At 31.6% G+C, this 19,089-nt stretch overlaps 1 protein-coding gene across 2 annotated transcripts; it reads right to left on the bottom strand.

Annotated features, from left to right (window-relative positions):
• Window positions 1-293: 293 nt before the first annotated feature.
• On the bottom strand, window positions 294-18,922 carry LOC134683204 (WD repeat-containing protein 76-like). Of its 2 annotated transcripts, XM_063542357.1 has the most exons (15): window positions 18,736-18,922; window positions 17,771-17,953; window positions 16,902-16,982; window positions 14,837-14,913; window positions 14,463-14,580; window positions 13,868-13,960; window positions 13,222-13,370; window positions 12,359-12,512; window positions 7,955-8,119; window positions 7,236-7,351; window positions 5,416-5,517; window positions 4,254-4,406; window positions 2,719-2,769; window positions 2,195-2,297; window positions 294-965 (listed from the first exon to the last, which is right to left on the bottom strand). In XM_063542357.1, exons 1-15 carry the CDS (start codon window positions 18,817-18,819, stop codon window positions 816-818), a joined length of 1,779 nt encoding a protein of 592 aa, XP_063398427.1. In that variant the 5' UTR covers window positions 18,820-18,922; the 3' UTR covers window positions 294-815. The 2 variants fall into 2 exon arrangements, with proteins under 2 accessions (XP_063398427.1, XP_063398428.1); XM_063542358.1 differs by lacking the exon at window positions 13,868-13,960.
• Between the last annotated feature and the right edge of the window lie 167 nt (window positions 18,923-19,089).

Here is a 19,089-nt window from a genome sequence, read left to right as displayed (position 1 = left end):
TAACAATGTAAGTAATAATTAACTTATAACCTATGCATATCACTTTAAAGTTGATTCAACTTCTTCTAATTTCTGACAGGGGGTAATTCAACTGGTTGAACAAACTGGTTTACTATCAATGTTATCCTATCCTACCAGAGGAAAACAAGTTTCATTGCGCAAAATCTATAAATAATAAATTTGTGGAGATACTAACATGCATTTGTAGTAATTATCACCCTGTAGTATAATCATGCCATAAAAATTACACAGAACAGTAAGATTATCAGTATTCTTTGTCAAAAGTACAGTACACAGATGTGCCATCTGCACTATCATTTTCTTTGTTCAGTGGACTGTGAAAAACTCTAATTTGGCATTAAAAAATTGGAAAAATCATATCATAGGGAACATGTGTACTAAGTTTTAAGTTGATTGGACTTAAACTTCATCAAAAACTACCTCGACCAAAAACTTTAACCAAAACTTTAATCTGAAGCGGGACGAACAGACCCGACGGACGAACAAACAAACAGACGAACAAACAGACAGATGAAGGCACAGACCAGAAAACATAATGGCCATAAATGGGGCATAAAAACTGCTACATTTAGATTACACATTATATCAAATTAACTGGTTCCCATCAGAATTTTTTTGAAGCAGTAAACCAGTTTGTTAAACAAGTTGATATTTTTTCTGTTAAAAAAATCAAAACTTCAGATCATATTCAGGAATATGCATTTTGTATTAAACAGATTGTAGAACTTGTAAAAATATAACTTGTGTATATTAAAAAAAACAATTAACCCGTGTAATTAAACATGCTATCTTCTTTATTTAAATACATGTAACTTTCCGCTGGAGTTTGCTCCAACCATAACGTCCTGGTTACGTCCAAGAACAGTTAATGAACATACGGATCCAAGGTATTCTTCATCTTTCATTGCTAACACCTTTCTGCCGTTTACACCATACACATCAATCTACAATAAATTAATATAAATATGAGCTGCATCGGATAGAATTCGACCTTATGCAAGTGCATATTTACATGTACATGTATACAATTTTGATTTGTTTTAGGAACATTCAACATGTTCATATATGAAATAAAAGATGAATTGTGATCTTTTTTATATGGGTCTTATATATAAACAAACTCAATTTTCAAACAGTTTACAGAGTTGTGATAATTATTTAATTTCAAGTCGAAATACGATAGCAGTTCTGTTGATATCAACTTGCATAAGGTCGATTCTATCCGACTGAGCCCATATATAAAATGAGATTCATTGAAGCAATATTTGTATTATTCGTCATGTGTTTGTAGATAGTAAAAAACTTTTGTTTGACTGAAAAAAAAAGACATTTGTTTGACTGAAAAAAAAGACATAACAGGTCTGTTATTGAATTAAAGAAATTTTGTCTAATTTTGATTGATCATATTGTCATGTTCATTGTAAGGTGCACATTTTTCTCTACTTTCAAAACCCTTCTGTTTGAACTTGTCCTTATTTTTTAACTACATATGTACTATAAGTGGAGACCACATGTAACAAATAATATTGGTATTGGCATCGGATTCTACCCTAACTTTATGATTATTTGTAATATTAATCATTGTTAAACAAAAGAGCACCATTGTCCTATATTAGCTATATATAAGTTGAATTCTTTGATTCTATATTTAGACATCCTGCTGGCTAGCATATTGGACCACTTTATCTTAGTAGTTTAGATATAGAGAATTCTTTAAATATTTTCCAAATGTAACTTTAGATCCATGTAATGTAGGATCTTAGTTTAGTTTAAACATATTTATTTATAGTGGATTGGGAAACAATTATTACAACTTATATAAATCCCTCTCCACTTTGGGGGTGCGAGTGCTGCCCTTGTAGCGGCATTAGCCTACTCTTTTTCGAAATCTACAAGGGTGTCTTTTACATGCAAGAGATATTGCTCTCGCTCACACGGATCAGCCATTTATCGTCCCCATCCGACGGACTAGCATCATTTCTCAAGACCATACTCGCAAATGGTGTCGAGGAAGAGCAGAAAATTCAGTCCCTGAAATTTTCTCCCCAGAACGAGGATCGAACCAGGAACCTTTGTGTTAGTAGTCTGATGCGCTAACCACTACACCACGGCTCTCTTAATGTTTCGTTTCTGTGAATAATGCTGCAGACTTAACAAAATTTGTGTATGTTACCTGTCTTGGTCTTGACATGCTGCCCACAGTGAACAGGTCTTCTCTTGTAGGGTGCCAATTAGCTCTAAAACCTGTCAGCCATCTGCCTGTATGATTATCATGTCTACAATGTAAAAATAATGTAAATCAGCTATTATACACAATACAAGGCTAATACAATTGTGTTTTAGTAATATGTAATATGCTAAAATGGTAAGTTATATTGAAATTCTTGCAATTACAAGTATTTCAATTTCCTTGTTATGTATATGGTTGTTTTTCTTAAATTTAAATTGTGCCATTGTAAATTGGTGATTTAAATTAAGCATAGTTCTTTAAAGGGATCAAAATAAGTATTATGTGATAAAAAGTCAGGACAAAAATAGACCTTTAATATCTCACAAAATCGTACACCATAATTTATTTGTAAGTAAAAAATCATGGACAGTATATCTCTTAAAATCAACTTTATTTGAACAAAAATTGTTTGGTTAAAAAAGCTTTTGTATATCAAAAGACAGATTGTATAACAAATTCAAACTTACACAATGCTGTGTTCTTTCTTACAACCAGACAGATTTTCACTGTTAAATATTCTGAAATATACAAGAACATTTCTGAAAAATTGTTGATGCTATTAATCTTTCCAAACTTCCGACCTTCATTGGAGAATGTAACATGATTATCAATGATAATCAATATAATAATTTAAGGTGGTTCCTTACACTACAGGGAGATAACTCTGTAAAATCAGCTAAACGTTTTAATTACGTTGTGTTGGAAATGACTATTAAGCTTCTCAATGATCAAAATTGGTGTTTGTCAAACTGCTATATAACCAGTGTAATTTTTCTGATAAAACGGTTGGTTCAAATTTTTTGAAAATTTTATATTTTTGTCAAAGGGTCAAAGTAACTACTTCAGCAAAATTAATTAAAATTGAACGAGCCAAATTAATTTTAGTGAAAGTGTTGGGTAACCACCTTAACACCATGAAATATCATCCTAGACTTTGTTGACAATGATTTATTAATGGCTTTCAATATTCTTCCAAAATTCTTACCAGTAGGCAGTAATTGTATACTGAAAACAAGTCTCTAACCAGAGTAGCCTTAAACGGAACTTTTGTAAAATATTAGAAGCCATATTAATTTTGTGTATCAGTGGGAAAAGAATATGACAAATACAAAATACAGTATATGCCAAAACACATAACAGCGCCTGGTGATTCAAAGTCTACAAAGATTTATTAATAGAGTTTAAAAATTCATCTAGAAGCATAAAATTCAGATGAGTCCTGTTCTTTCTAGTTTTTTTTATTACACTGTACCTAATCAACTGAATAACTGCTGGTGTGTCTTTACACAAAATAAATGAATAATCTCAACGGTTAAAATATTTTGTATCATCCTTAACAGAAAAATGTTCACTCTTTTTAAAATTGACTTGATTCTAGAATTGCAATTCTTTAACCCACATTTGTAGAGCTGCACTAGGTGAACAGGTGATATAAGACCTGAGAAATTAGCTGTTAACAAAGAAAAATTGCATGAAGTACTGTGTAGGTTTTGTTTCTTTTTGGTTTTATGACCTACATATCTAGATTATAATTCAGTTCAACCTGTGAACCAAGGTGGGATGTTAATGGCCGTACTTTGACCTATAATGGTTTACTTTAACAAATTGAGGCTTTGATGGAGAGTTGTCTCATTGATACTCATACCACATCTTCTTAAATTCTATCTTTTGAATACATCAGTTGGGTTGTAAATTTCTTGTTGGAGGCATAATGAACCCCATTAATAAGACCATCGTTTATCATATTTTCAATTATAAGTAAGTAAGTAAGTAAGTAAGTAAATTATTTATTATAGTGACATGTGTTAATAATGTACAGATTATAAACATATAATATATGATAAATAGTAATACACCCGGCCCAATGGACCTATAAGTCACCTCAAATAAAGTAAAACAATTATTAAACAATCATATTACGTTCTAATCTTTCGTTGACGTAAGTAAATTAAAAAAATATATAGTAATTATACTTCACAATATCATGTTAATATTAACAAACCTAATTCTGTCGTCCAGCGATGTTGATAAGATGTACTTTCCTGTCACTGGTGAGAAGTAAGCACTGTTTATTGATTTATCATGACTTAATTCATCTAAAGATTGACTTTTTCCTTTTTCTTTCAGCTTCCTCAAATCCCATATACAAACAGTGCTGAAAATATACAGTGAAAATGCAGTTTGAAGACAATATAGAATACCTTTGTGTTTGACTGAAAATTAAGAAAATAATTTTTTTTTCCATGGTTTCTTTTTGTTTTAAAATATAATTGACTTCACAGACCAAAAGCCTGTTTTGTTCCATTTGTCTACCAGCTAAAAATAGTTTGTTTTTTTTGCCTACAAGGTGAAAAGTTACGTAGGGACATAAGTTGGATTTCAATGATAAATTTATAAACCAAGCTCACAATTGCAGAATACAAAACAAATAGCAGTTGACCTTCAATTGTTTACATCCTATATGATCCTTGCTCTATAGAATCTGCAGGATAACTGATCCATTTGAAATCATACCAAGTCTATTAGTTTTGTTAAATAACTTGTGCATCATGTCAGTGAAGATAAGACAAACCAACCCATTGCATATATCATAGATATAGGAAGATGTGGTGTGAGTGCCAATGAGACAACTCTCCATCCAAATAACAATTTAAAAGAAGTAAACCATTATAGGTTAAAGTACGGCCTTCAACACGGAGCCTTGGCTCACACCGAACAACAAGCTATAAAGGGCCCCAAAATTACTAGTGTAAAACCATTCAAACGGGAAAAACAACGGTCTTATCTATATAAACAAAACAAGAAACGAGAAACACGTATATATTACATAAACAAATGACAACTACTGTACATCACATCATGTATATTTAGCATACTTATAATGTAGATTTGATTATGTATTGCCTGGAGACTTTTTAAGCATAACTAGACATTCATAATAAGGCTGTTAGTTTTCTCTTTTGAATTGTTTTACATTGTCATTTCAGAGCCTTTAATAGCTGACTATATGGTATGGGCTTTGCTCATTGTTGAAGGCCGTACATTGACTTAAAGTTGTTAATTTCTTGTTCATTTTTGGTCTCTTGTGGAGAGTTGTCTCATTGGCAATCATATTCCATCTTCTTTTTTATAAGGAATCTTCACCAATAATTAAGTATACTTACGTGTCTGTACTACTGGTACAAAATATGTTATCCTGGACAGGATGTACACTGACAGAACGTAGAGATTTCTGGTGCAATTGGTACAAGTTTTCTGCAGTGCTTCTAAAAGAATAAAATAATTTGTCAGAGTGAAGAAATTTCTATTTTATTTGCAGAGGAAGAAATAGTTACTTAACACTTATGACCAATTATTTAGTTAACTCAAAGAAGAACATGCAAAGTATATTATAAGCTCAAAGAAGTGCATGAACATAAAATAATTTAAATATTTGTAAGGGTTCTGCAAAACCAAGTGACTTGCCCACTGTATAAAGCTAATAAATGTTTAGGAACTTTAACTGCAGATTGTATGTAATATCAACTGGAAGAAAAACAACGACCATATATAAGTAACAAAAAGGAATAAAGGGCTGCATGATACGACCGTTGCTCTTTTAACTTGTCTTTTATGCTTTAAATGAATTTATATGATCAACTAGAAATAGTGTGAGCCCTGTCAAATACCCCTCCCCCCCCCAATAATAAATAAAAATGCACAAAAAAATTGGCACTATCAAGGTCAATAGATATAAACAATTTATCAAAGTTGCATAAAATTTAGTGAAAGTGTTAGTTATTGTCCCAAAATTGGAAAATCCCCCCTAATAAAAATTCATAACACGGAAATGTAAAATCTGAAATTTATAAAAATTGAAAGGGAGCTTACATCAATAGATATAAACAATTCACCAAAGTTTCATGGACATTGGTGACAGCCTTTTTGAGTTTTGGTCCGAAGTGTTACAAATCCCCCTTTTTTTATGAATAAAGCCCCATAAATCCAAAACTTAAAATCTGAAATTGATAAAAATTGAAAGGGAGCTTACATCAATAGATATAAACAATTCACCAAAGTTTCATGGACATTGGTGAAAGCCTTTTTGAGTTATTGTCTGAAGTGTTGAAAATCCCCCCTTTTTTATGAATAAAGCCCCATAAATCCAAAACTTAAAATCTGAAATTAAAAAAAAAACGAAAGGAAGCTTACGTCAATAGATATAAACAATTAACTTAAGTTTCATGGAAATTGGTGAAAGTGTTTTTGAGTTATTGTTCGAAGTGTGGACGACGGACGGACGGACAACGGTATACCATAATATGTCCCGTCTAAAAGACGGGTGTATAAAAACAAGAAAAGTATTTTACAAAATTTTCTTCATGATACTAGCTTTTGATAATAAACATACTTTAAATTTGCAAATTGAAATCAAAATTTCTCATTATTTTTCAGGAAAAGTAAGAATAAATTATTTCCCTTTGTAAAGTTGTATGTAGAATAGACTGATTCATACATGTCCAGCATCTTGTGTAAATTCAATACAATTTTGAGTCTGGAGTATGGTACGACATACACACACCAATTTGTAAAAAGAAAATCAGAGTATATTTATGATAAAAATATTGTTTAACATGTACATATAATAGGATCTAATGAATGTTAAAAACTTTTGAAAGATATCTATATTAGATAAAAATGTGGTTCTATTTCAATCTAAGTCTATCAAAAACATTTCGCCAATTGGACTGAAGGTTGTACTTTGACCAATAATGCTTTACTTTTATAGATTGTAATTTGGATGGAGAGTTGTATCATAGGCACTCATACCACATCTTCTTATATCTATGAAAATAAAGAAATAATCAAAATTTTAATCAGATTTTCTCTCATATTTTTTTAATTTTAACAGGGAAGGAGAAACAAATGTTGGAAGAAATATCATTATGTAGGAATGTCAGTACATACTTTCCTTATGATTAATCATATCTACATTTGTATTTACCTAGAAGTCCTGGTGTCTACCAAAGCAATACAGCCATCTTGTTGAGCCACTAGTAATGTTTCTGCCGTCATAAAGTCAAAACTCTTCAACAGCACCTCATCAGGTGTGGAATAAATCTGAAAAATGATACAATTCATGTCAAGCCGGTCTTAATGATATGGTCACCTGCCTCTAATAGTCACTTTCAGGTCATCCAAAAAGATCTCACTACAAAAAAATGTATCTAAATTGTTTAAATCGTAATTTTCAGAAACTCTTTTCAAAAGCAACTCCTCTTGAGTGGTCACTTTTGATACTTCCTACAAATCATTACTTAATACAGGTTTCACCATATTTTTAATAATCTTATATTTTTCTAATATATATAATATAATACAATTTAGCTTAACACTAAAGGCTGATCATCAGAAACCTCACAAAAATCACTGATGCAACTAGTCTTGAAATGTTAAAACATCTATTGACAGAAGCAACACCATCAATTCGCAATGGCAATCAATATAAAAACATAACAATTTGTCTTAGAAACAAACCCATAAATCTGATATTATTCTTGAGTGTAATCCTGTTCAATTAAGATGCATTTTTTTTAAAATAAAATTACTTTAATATTTAAATAATTATATATATATATAAAGGCTATCTATTATAAAAGAAAAATATCATTTAAAAACATGACATAAAATTTCTTACAAAAATTCATTAAATAACCAACAAACCTCATCAAAGACCCCTTTTTGTAGATCACAACATCTAACTGTTCCATCATAACTACAGGAGTACAACTGATTTGATTTATGTAATGAGAATTTGAGACAATTGATTGGTCGAGAATGTGGTGCATACACAACAACTCCATCTGTCTGGAACTCTCTTCCTGCTGTCTGAAAATAATTTAATTTTGGATGAAACGCATCTTCTGATTGGCTGACATTATTTTTTTATGAGCCCAAACATAATTTAGTCATGTGACCGTGACATCATCAATGATTTTTCATGGTTTTCTACGGTTTAAAATGGAATTTAGAATTAAATTATAAGAAATGACTGTAATATTTTTGTTGTCTATTCGAAATAACATAAACTAGAGGCTCTAAAGAGCCTGTGTCGCTCACCTTGGTACATTTGTATATGTGAATATTCAACAAAGGACACAGATGGATTCGTGACAAAATTGTGTTTTGTTGATGGTGATATGTTTGTAGATCTAACTTTACTGAACATTCTTGCTGCATACATATATCCCCATCTATAATGATTGGCCCAGTAGTTTCAGTTAAAAGTGTTAGTAAAAATTTACAAATTTTATGAAAATTGTTAAAAATTGACTATCGATTCGTCTGAAATTTTCAGGGCAGATAGATATTGACCTGATAAACAATTTAACCCATGCCAGTTTTCCTCTTAATGCTTTTGTTTTTGAGTTATAAGCCAAAAACTGCATTTTATCCCATGTTCTATTTTTAGACATGGCAGCCATCTTGGTAGGTTGACCAGGTCAACAGACACAATTTTTAAACTAGATACCCCAATGATGATTGTGGCCAAGTTTGGTTTAATATGGCGCAGTAGTTTCAGAGGAGAAGATTTTTGTAAAAGATAACTAAGATTTACGAAAAATGGTTAAAAATTGACTATAAAGGGCAATAACTCCTAAAGGGGTCATTTGACCATTTCGGTAATGTTGACTTATTTGTAAATCTTATTTTGCTGAACATTATTGCTGTTTACAGTTTATCTCTATCTATAATATTTTTCAAGATAATAACCAAAAACAGCAAAATTTCCTTCAAATTACCAATTTAGGGGTAGCAACCCAACAACAGGTTGTTCGATTCATCTGAAATTTTCAGGGCAGATAGATCTTGACCTGATAAACAATTTTACCACATGTCAGAATTGCTCTAAATGCTTTGGTTTTTGAGTTATAAGCCAAAAAATTCATTTTACCCCTATGTTCTATTTTTAGCCATGGCGGCCATCTTGGTAGGTTGACCGGGTCACCGGACACAATTTTTAAACTAGATACCCCAATGATGATTGTGGCCAAGTTTGGTTTAATATGGCGCAGTAGTTTCAGAGGAGAAGATTTTTGTAAAAGATAATTAAGATTTACAAAAAATGGTTAAAAATTGACTATAAAGGGCAATAACTCCTAAAGGGGTCATTTGACCATTTCGGTAATGTTGACTTATTTGTAAATCTTATTTTGCTGAACATTAATGCTGTTTACAGTTTATCTCTATCTATAATATTTTTCAAGATAATAACCAAAAACAGCAAAATTTCCTTAAAATTACCAATTTAGGGGTAGCAACCCAACAACAGGTTGTTCGATTCATCTGAAATTTTCAGGGCAGATAGATCTTGACCTGATAAACAATTTTACCCCATGTCAGAATTGCTCTAAATGCTTTGGTTTTTGAGTTATAAGCCAAAAACTGCATTTTACCCCTATGTTCTATTTTTAGCCATGGCGGCCATCTTGGTTGGTTGACCGGGTCACCGGACACAATTTTTAAACTAGATACCCCAATGATGATTGTGGCCAAGTTTGGTTTAATTTGGCCTGGTAGTTTCAGAGGAGAAGATTTTTGTAAAAGTTAACGCAGGACGACGACGGACGACGACGACGACGGACGACGATGGACGACGACAGACGCCGGACGCAAAGTGATGAGAAAAGCTCACTTGGCCCTTCGGGCCAGGTGAGCTAAAAATGTGGTGCACACTGTTAAATAACCCGCTTCACATCTTTATTATCTTCATAGACAGAAAAAATATTACAGTCATTCCTTAAATACAAAAGAAGATGGTTTTTTTTTCTTTGATTATTTCCAGGAGTAGAATATAGCTTTGATAAAAGGACTCAACTGCTATATAGAATTGCTTTGCTTCTTGTTGCAGGCTAACGTTGAACTGTAATTGTTAATTTCTGTTTCATACGGTCTCTTGTGAAGAGTTGTCTCATTGGCAAACACATCTTCTTTCTTGAATTGAATGTAAAATGTTAAAAGAAATATTCTTATTGTTTATGGTCATATTTTTGGGGTGTGTAGGTATTCTTTCTATTCAAAATGTATACAGTGAAACCTGTCTAATTAATGAATTAGTTTAATCTCTGTCACCCGAGTATTCAAACATCCTGCTAACATCCTGCTTTAGCCGACACATTTTCATGGTTCCAAAATATGCCTATCCTTGCAGAAAAAAACAGAGTATTCCAACACCCTGTGTTATCCGACAATTTTTTTCTGGTCCCCCAGTGTGTCTGATAACACAGGTTAAACTGTACATCCCTATTCATGTTAATCATATAATTACATTAGATGTACCTTTCATGATAATACGTGATTCTGATTGGCTACTCAGCAATCTCGTGTTATTCCTTAAGCAACTTCCTTACACAATAAAACTGATCATTCATGGAGACAGGGGTCCCACAATAAAGTAAACAGGTAAATTAAACCAGATGCTCCGCAGGGCGCAGCTTTATACGACTGCAGAGGTTGAACCCTGAACGGTTGGGGCAAGTATGGACACAACATTTAAGCTGATCCAAATCTAATCCTCTCAAAAAAATGTTTGAAGAAATTTTCTTTTTATACATGAAATTTCAAATGAGAAAAATTGACCCCCCCCCCCCCCCAACCCAATTTTTTTTTTCACATCCCCCTTTCCCTTATTCCAAAACTGATTTCAATTAAAATTTCTAATGGAGTTTGCAACAACAACTACTCATTTAAATACATCATAAAATATTAAGATGTAAAAAAAAACTGCTTGTTATCACTGAACGGTAAAGATTGTTTTAATTTATCAGTTGGTAGTAAAAAGTGAATATACATTGTATATTGAATATAACAAAAATTTAAGTTGATTCTGGACAAAGAAAGATAACTCCAATTAAAAAATTTCTTGCTTTTCCACAATATTGTGCAATTAGATATTTCTTGCTTACTATTCTGGACAAAGAAAGATAACTCTAGACTAATAAAAAAAAAAATTGCTATTGCACAATATTGTGCAAATAGATTTTTCTTGCTTACTATTCTGGACAAAGAAAGATAACTCTAATTAAAAAAAAATTTGCTATTGCACAATATGGTGCAATTAGATTTTTCTTGCTATTGCGCAATACTGTGCAATTGAAGACTTGCTATTGCACAATACTGTGCAATTGAAGATTTCTTGCTATTGCTCAATACTGTGCAATGGAAAATTTCTTGCTATTGCACAATACTTCATAATAATTTTAGATCCTGATTTGGACCAACTTGAAAACTGGGCCCATAATCAAAAATCTAAGTACATGTTTGGATTCAGCATATCAAAGAACCACAAGAATTCAATTTTTGTTAAAATCAAACTTAGTTTAATTTTGGACCCTTTGGACTTTAATGTAGACCAATTTGAAAACAGGACCAAAAATTAAGAATCTACATACACAGTTAGATTCAGCATATCAAAGAACCCCAATTATTCAATTCTTGATGAAATCAAACAAAGTTTAATTTTGGACCCTTTGGGCCCCTTATTCCTAAACTGTTAGGATCAAAACTCCCAAAATCAATCCCAACCTTCCTTTTGTGGTCATAAACCTTGTGTCAAAATTTCAAAGATTTCTATTTACTTATACTAAAGTTACTGTGCGAGAAACAAGAAAATGCTTATTTGGGCCCTTTTTGGCCCCTTATTCCTAAAATATTGGGATAAAAACTCCCAAAATCAATCCCAACCTTCCTTTTGTGGTCATAAACCTTGTGTTAAAATTTCATAGATTTCTATTCACTTTTACTTAAGTTAGAGTACGAAAACTAAAAGTATTCGGAGGACGACGACGACGCCAACGTGATAGCAATATACGACGAAATTTTTTCAAATTTTGTGGCCGTTTAATAAAAACTTGATAAAAGTCCTGTTTTCATGATCATAGCTAAAAAAATGTAATAATAAGTATTGAATGCTTCCTTTTGTAACTTCATAAGGTTTTAAAAGCGTTGACCGTGCACACATTTTTAGAATGAAGCGCTTTTGTGCTTCATACAAAATATACTTCGGTCAACGCTTTTACACCCCAATCAAGTTACTAAAAGAAGCATTCAATTCTTATATGAACTCACCACATCCCAGAGTCCTAAGAAACCCCACTTGTCACCAGCTGCTGTTATTAGTTTGGTGTTGGTTGGATGGATATCAAGAGAGAATACTCTGTTAGGTACAACCTTAGCCACTCGTTCCATGTTAATCTTCAGCTTACTTAAGTTCTTCACATAACTGAAAACAATATGTTTAAATTCTCATTTGAATAAATTTCTCATTCAAATCACTCAATTTCAAGAACAATTTTTTAAGAAAAAAAACAGGTAAAACTACAAAGGCAACAAAAACTGCATTATCATTTATACATGATTAATTTTCACCAACATCTAACATTTATTTGATAAAGATTCCTTGTTTTTCTTCATATGTCTATTTTTCTAGAGGTACTCAGTCTGTTGAATTGTCCAATATTTCATTTCTGGTTATTTTCGGATTTTTCTACTTTTTATAATGTCTTACTTACAATTACATTCCAATAAATCTTTTCAACATTTTTGTGTAATTTTTAATAACAAATGAATAACTTAATATGTTGTAAGCAAGCCAAAACATTTTGAATGATTGAATAAAATTAGTGCCATGATAATAATTCACCTTACAAAGTATAAAAGGAGAGCTAAAACACCCCTTGTCCATGCGAAAACCTACAAACATGTACAACCAATTCTTAAAAAGAAATAATTTTCTTAAATCTGGTATATCACAATCTATATAAACTTGTTGTTTTACTGATTACATTAATGAGCCGCCAGAAAACTTGTGGTTGGCTTTTCTAAATCTTATTACTAAATTGAAATAAAGTTATTTCAATTGACAGTTCCAGTGTGTCATGGCTATCTCCTTTATCCATTTGTTAATGTGTTTTTTATCAAATTTTTCTTACCTATCAAATGATGTTTTGTCCTCTGTTGATTTCTCTATCTTACATTTAAAGCAACCTTTCATTTTTGAGAGCAAGTCCTCATGTTCAGAATCAGAACTGTTAAATCCAAGATATTCTGCCATCTCTAAAGGTCCTGATGGTTTTCTTGGCTAAAAAAAAAGAAATTACAAGTAATACTGTGGATTCATTTATTTTCGTGGGTACCAATTTTTGTGGATTGTTGAAAACTTACATATTCGTGGATATTTAATTTCGTGGTTTGGGCAAAATCTACGATCATTCCTTTAGAAAATATGTAATTCGTTGAACATTTGAATTTGTGGTTTTCTTGTTCCCACGAAATCCACGAAAATTGGTATTCAACGAATATTAATGAATCCACAGAATCTTGAATTGCAAAATATTTCAAAACCCTAGGCTCAGAAATGTTTTCTAGTGTTTATGTGTAATAACAGTACAAGCATGACTAGATCTATTCAGTTTGTACTATTTTTTCCATTTAAATATTAGCATAATCAACATACAAAAATGTGTCTACTTTTTTAATGTTTGATAGTTCATTTGGACAATGTAAGAAATGTATAAATCATAACATTTTTATAAAAATTCTTTCCAATTTTTTCCAATTCATACAACTTTTACATACCCTATCAAAATAATTAATTTTCTCTTCTTTACTCTCTATTGTTTTCTCAAGTGGCAATATTTTTGTCTTTATGCCATGTCTCCGTACTTTGAACTACAAGTCAATATAGACAATTTGATATTTGCTTCATTTTTCATTTTTTCTTTGAATTGTTTATTTAATATTATTTGAATAATTGTTTGTTGTTTCTACAAGTCTACTTTCATAAATCAAGTGCTTGAAGTATAAAAGAAAGGCTTTGTTTAAGTCATTGAGAATCCTCTACTGTACCACCACTGTCTCATGTTTTTATTGGATGGGTGAACTTGTTTAAGCCCCAGTCCCCCCCCCCCCCCCCCCACATCCACATTTATCATATTTTTAAATAAATCAGGCCATAGTTTTCTAGTTTGAATTGTTTTAAATTTGTCGTTTCAGGGCCTTAAAAAACATGTAGCTGATTATGAGTTATGTGTTTTGCTCATTATTGAAGACCATATTGTGACCTATCATTGTTTACTTCTATGTCATTTGGTCTCTGATGGAGAGTTGTCTTATTGGCAACTTTATCACATCTTCTGATTTTTATATTTGCATGTGTGACTGCTATAATTACATGTTCTTCCACAGGTTCAAACGGTTGCTTAAAAAAATCCTCCGGCAAAGGAGCACCATCAGGATCCATTTTAGCTATTCTTAAACTGGCCCTTCTTGGCTCTGGTGGAGCTTTTGTCCTAAAAATTGAAAAGTAATAAATATAAATGTATGAAATTTTCCATTGTTATTCTGCTTTCAGAGAGAGTTTTGTACCCAAATAAAATGGACAAGGTCAGATTATAATTAGCATGAACTTAATAGAAATTACATAAACATATAGCTTATGTGGACATTTGTCTTAAAGTTTGTCATTGCAGGGCCTTTCTGTGTTCTGTTACCTATTATTCATAAAGTTAATTGGCCTATAAGGTTAATATAAACTATGAACCATACTTTTCCTTATTTACTGGCTTAGATTTGAGCTGAGTTGTTTTAGAGGGCTTCGTTGACTGTTTTATCTCTGTTTTCATCTACAACAGAAAATTTAACAATACATGTTTATAATTATAAAGAATTAACAAGTGAAACTGCGAGCTACTCATCACTGATGATACCCCCGCCGCAAGTGGATAATATTAATAATGTAAAAATATGCAAGTTTTTCGGTAAACAGGAAGTTGTCGATTGATGATTTGAAAATGCATGACATGGTATAGCTGACTTATATAAATCCTGAAACCAAATTTCAGAAATCCTTGTATTGTAGTTCCTGAGAAAAATGCAACGAAAAAAATTCATGGGACAGACGGACGGACTGACGGAAGGACAGAGGTAAAACAGTATACCCCCTTTTTTTTAAAGCGGGGGTATAATTACAGATATCCATTTACTGTAGCTCATTTTAACTGTTTCATGAATAGATATATATTTCATTAGCCACATTTGGCTATGTCACAAAATTACAAAAACATAATAAAATTTTCCTGAAACAGTAATGTGTTCAAAGCACACAGATACCTGCATTATCATTTTCTATGTTCAATAGACTGTGAAATTGAAGTAAAAACTCTAATTGTGCATTAAAATTAGACAGATTTTATCATAGGGAACATGCTACATGGTTCCCCCGAGGGCTTTACAGCACAATGGTATCCTGATGCTATATTTTCTACAATTGTGCTATCTTGGAAAATTTAATAATAAATGAATAGGGGCTACATATGAGCCATTTTGGGAAAACCAATGCTATGTTAATTTCAATGGTGTTATCTGAAAATTCAGGGGGAACACTGACACAGGGTTCTCCGAGGGCTTAAAAGCACAATGATATCCTAATGCTATATTTTCTACAATTGTGCTATCTTAGAAGATTTAATAATAAATGAATAGGGGTCACATATAAGCCATTTTGGGAAACCAGTGCTATGTTAATTTCAATGGTGTTATCTGAAATTTCTGGGCGGGGGAACACTGACACAGGGTTCTCCCGAGGGCTTTAAAGCACAATGGTATCCTAATGCTATATTTTCTACAATTTTGCTATCTTGGAAGATTTAATAATAAATGTATAGGGGTCCAAACATTTTACACAAATTCCAAAACCTCACCTAAGAACATCCGTAAAATCTACCTTTACCAAAAACTTGAACCTGAAGTAGGATAGACAGAACAACAGACACACTGACGCACAAAAGGATGCACAGACCAAAAAACATAATGCCCCTAATTCGGGCATCACAATAAATGTAACATCTGCATCTGGATTATAAGCCATCAATCTAACACTAACATTGTGCCTTAATATAACCTTTGAAGCATTTGCTAATATAATTTCCTTTTTCTTGTTTCTCAGATTTTTAAATACATACTGCATGTGATGTCATATACCATTATGAATTATAAAAATTAATACAAGGATTGTAAATATAATTGATGTACACTTGTGTGTAAGAACCTTTACCAGCATATTACTCACAGGAAGGATAGAAAAGGAATTCAAAGCAGTCTGTGTTTTGGAAATTAGTTGTGTTGGTATGAACAAGTAATTTTTCAAAGGAAGCTTATTTGGGTTTTTTTTGTTCAATTTTACATTAATTAGGCTGTTAGTTTTCTCGTTTGAATTGTTTTAGATTGTCATTTCAGGGCCTTTTATAGCTGACTATGGGGTATGGGCTTTTCTCATTGTTGAAGGCCATACGGTGATCTACAATTGTTAATTTCTGTGTTATTTCTGTCTTTTGTGGAGAGTTGTCTAATTGGCAATCATACCACATCTTCTTTTTTTTTTTTTTATCTGTTTGGGTTTTTAAAACATCATTTCATATCCTCCCACATCTAATTGAATGAAATAGTCCCTGAAATACTGAATTAAATTGATCATCTACCAGTTACCATCAGATAAAAAGTATAAGACATGTACATGATGTAAAAAAAAACATTTAAAATTGCCTTATCGACAGTACAATAAATATTAGAAAACTAGTTTGTCTAGAAAACTGTTTATATTAATTATAAGTACCTCTGAAATACCCAATTTGGCAAAAAAGTCAGCATTATCTTGAAGATTCTTCAGTCGAAGTTGTTCATAACTGCTAACTCCCTAAAATCAATATAAAACATTAATGCTTTATAGGCTATGAAATCAAGAAAATAACAGAAAAAGTCAAATAATAAAAAACGGACAGTGGTTTTCATGTCTGATGTATTTTTTTTTCTGATTGTCTGATTGTATATGTACTGTACATGTATTGAAGTACTTAAACAAGTTTAGGAGCACAAACATGTGTATGCCATTATAGGAGATTAAATAAAGATTGACATACATTTTTTCAGATATGAAATGAAAATTGGAAATTATGTTAACCATGTTAACCACTCAAATTTAAAAAAAAAATCTTTTGCCTTATTAATGATTTAATCTTACATTGACTTGAATGAAAAGCTGTCTCATTGGCACTCATTTCACATCTTCTTATTCATATGTATATAAATAGTTTTCATGATTAATTACTAATAACAGGCTATTATTTGAACTTGGAATTATTTTTAATTATGGAATTTGCTTGATTTCTTATTATTGAATTTTTTAATAAATTCCATGTTTATTCTATACTGAAATGTTCTGTGCCGCGCACAACACTTTCTATTACAAAGAAATCATATATTTTCAATAGAATGCACTGTGCTGCGCACAACACTCTCTAACCAAAATACATTGTATGGAAAGTGTTATTAACCACTCAAAAGATTATAATACCAAATAAACATGAAATTTATCAAAAATTTTAAACACAAGAAATCAGGCAAATTCCATAATTAAAAACAATTCCAAGTTCAAATAATAGCCAGTTTAATTTAGATTCCTTTCAGTTGAAGATTTGATCTTACATTATCAATGCCATTTTCACCAGCATGGACAGCTAACGGAGCTGGAATCTCACAAATATTTTCTTCCTTCACCGAGATTTTCTCTTCTGTTTTCACATCCAAAATTGTATTAGTTCTAGGAACAAGTCTCTTTCTATAATCTTTTGGTTCAAGCTTCTTTGGTTTCATGGTATCTTCTTCTGTCTGCAATGTCAAGTATAGATATTGTAATATATGTGTATATCATGTATATTAAAATATCTTTTATACACACCAATTTGACTTCCATTTAGAATTACAATGTACAATCATTTGACATCATCCACAAGAGATTTAACAGACTCAAATTTCGGGATAATGGAAATTTAGGTCCATCAAAATTTACTGACTTTAATACTTTATACTTTAGGAAGTAACATATATATATATTTTTGAGACAAATTAAATATTTGTCCACTTTAAATGGATTATATCTTAAATATTTAATCATTACTTTTGATTGCATCAATAAGCACAAAAAAGGTAGGACTTTGAAACTACATAATTTTTTTAGCCGGTGTTTTGACCCCCTAGCTGCTGTTTTGACTCCCTGTGGTGAATTTGAACCACCTACTCTAGACCTTTAATTAATAAAATTCTGGCAATTCAAACTCTTTTTGTGTAGTTAGAATACACCAATAAGTATTTAGTATGTATTTAACTTGCTGGAAAAGATATTTTGAAAATTTTACTTTGCCATGGTATATTTTTTCCCCCCTTGCAACTTTTGGTAGACAGTTTTCTAAAAAAATGAATTAATCAATTAGTTGCTAGATTTAGATTGTTCCTTTGGAAGACTGCCAAGGATCAAACTAATAAGTTATAAACAAGCACTGAAGCAGGTATTTTCACAATAGTTACCAACCATAATAAAATAGGCAAACTATTTTATTAAATGCAAAATTAAGTCCCTGTGCCTGTGGTACAAGTTGTAATTTTGCGCTCACCTTGCTCCGCTTTGACGTAACGACCGGAGGAGATAATGTTGCAGCTTTTCTTTTCTTCATTGAAAAATTCCTAGAGGTTGGCATGTTGTTTGTGTAATTTTCCTCTACAAACCGCGTCAAAAAATTGTTATGAAACAGTTCCCGCCAGTACTTTCGGAATTCATTCGGAACATCATTTCGTCTTCTTACTTTCGTATCAATTTCCCCAGAAAGGAACACCTCACACATTCCCTAACAAGAACATAAAAGCATAACGCTTTGGGCATTATCCATATATAGAATAATTATGATGACATATGAAATCAAGTCTATGAATTTTAAAGTAAATGACATTGCAAACTAAAAATTGTATAT

The sequence above is a fragment of the Mytilus trossulus genome, chromosome 9, assembly GCF_036588685.1.
Source record: "Mytilus trossulus isolate FHL-02 chromosome 9, PNRI_Mtr1.1.1.hap1, whole genome shotgun sequence".
NCBI lineage: Eukaryota > Metazoa > Mollusca > Bivalvia > Mytilida > Mytilidae > Mytilus > Mytilus trossulus.
This window is presented reverse-complemented; position numbering and strand designations above follow the sequence as displayed.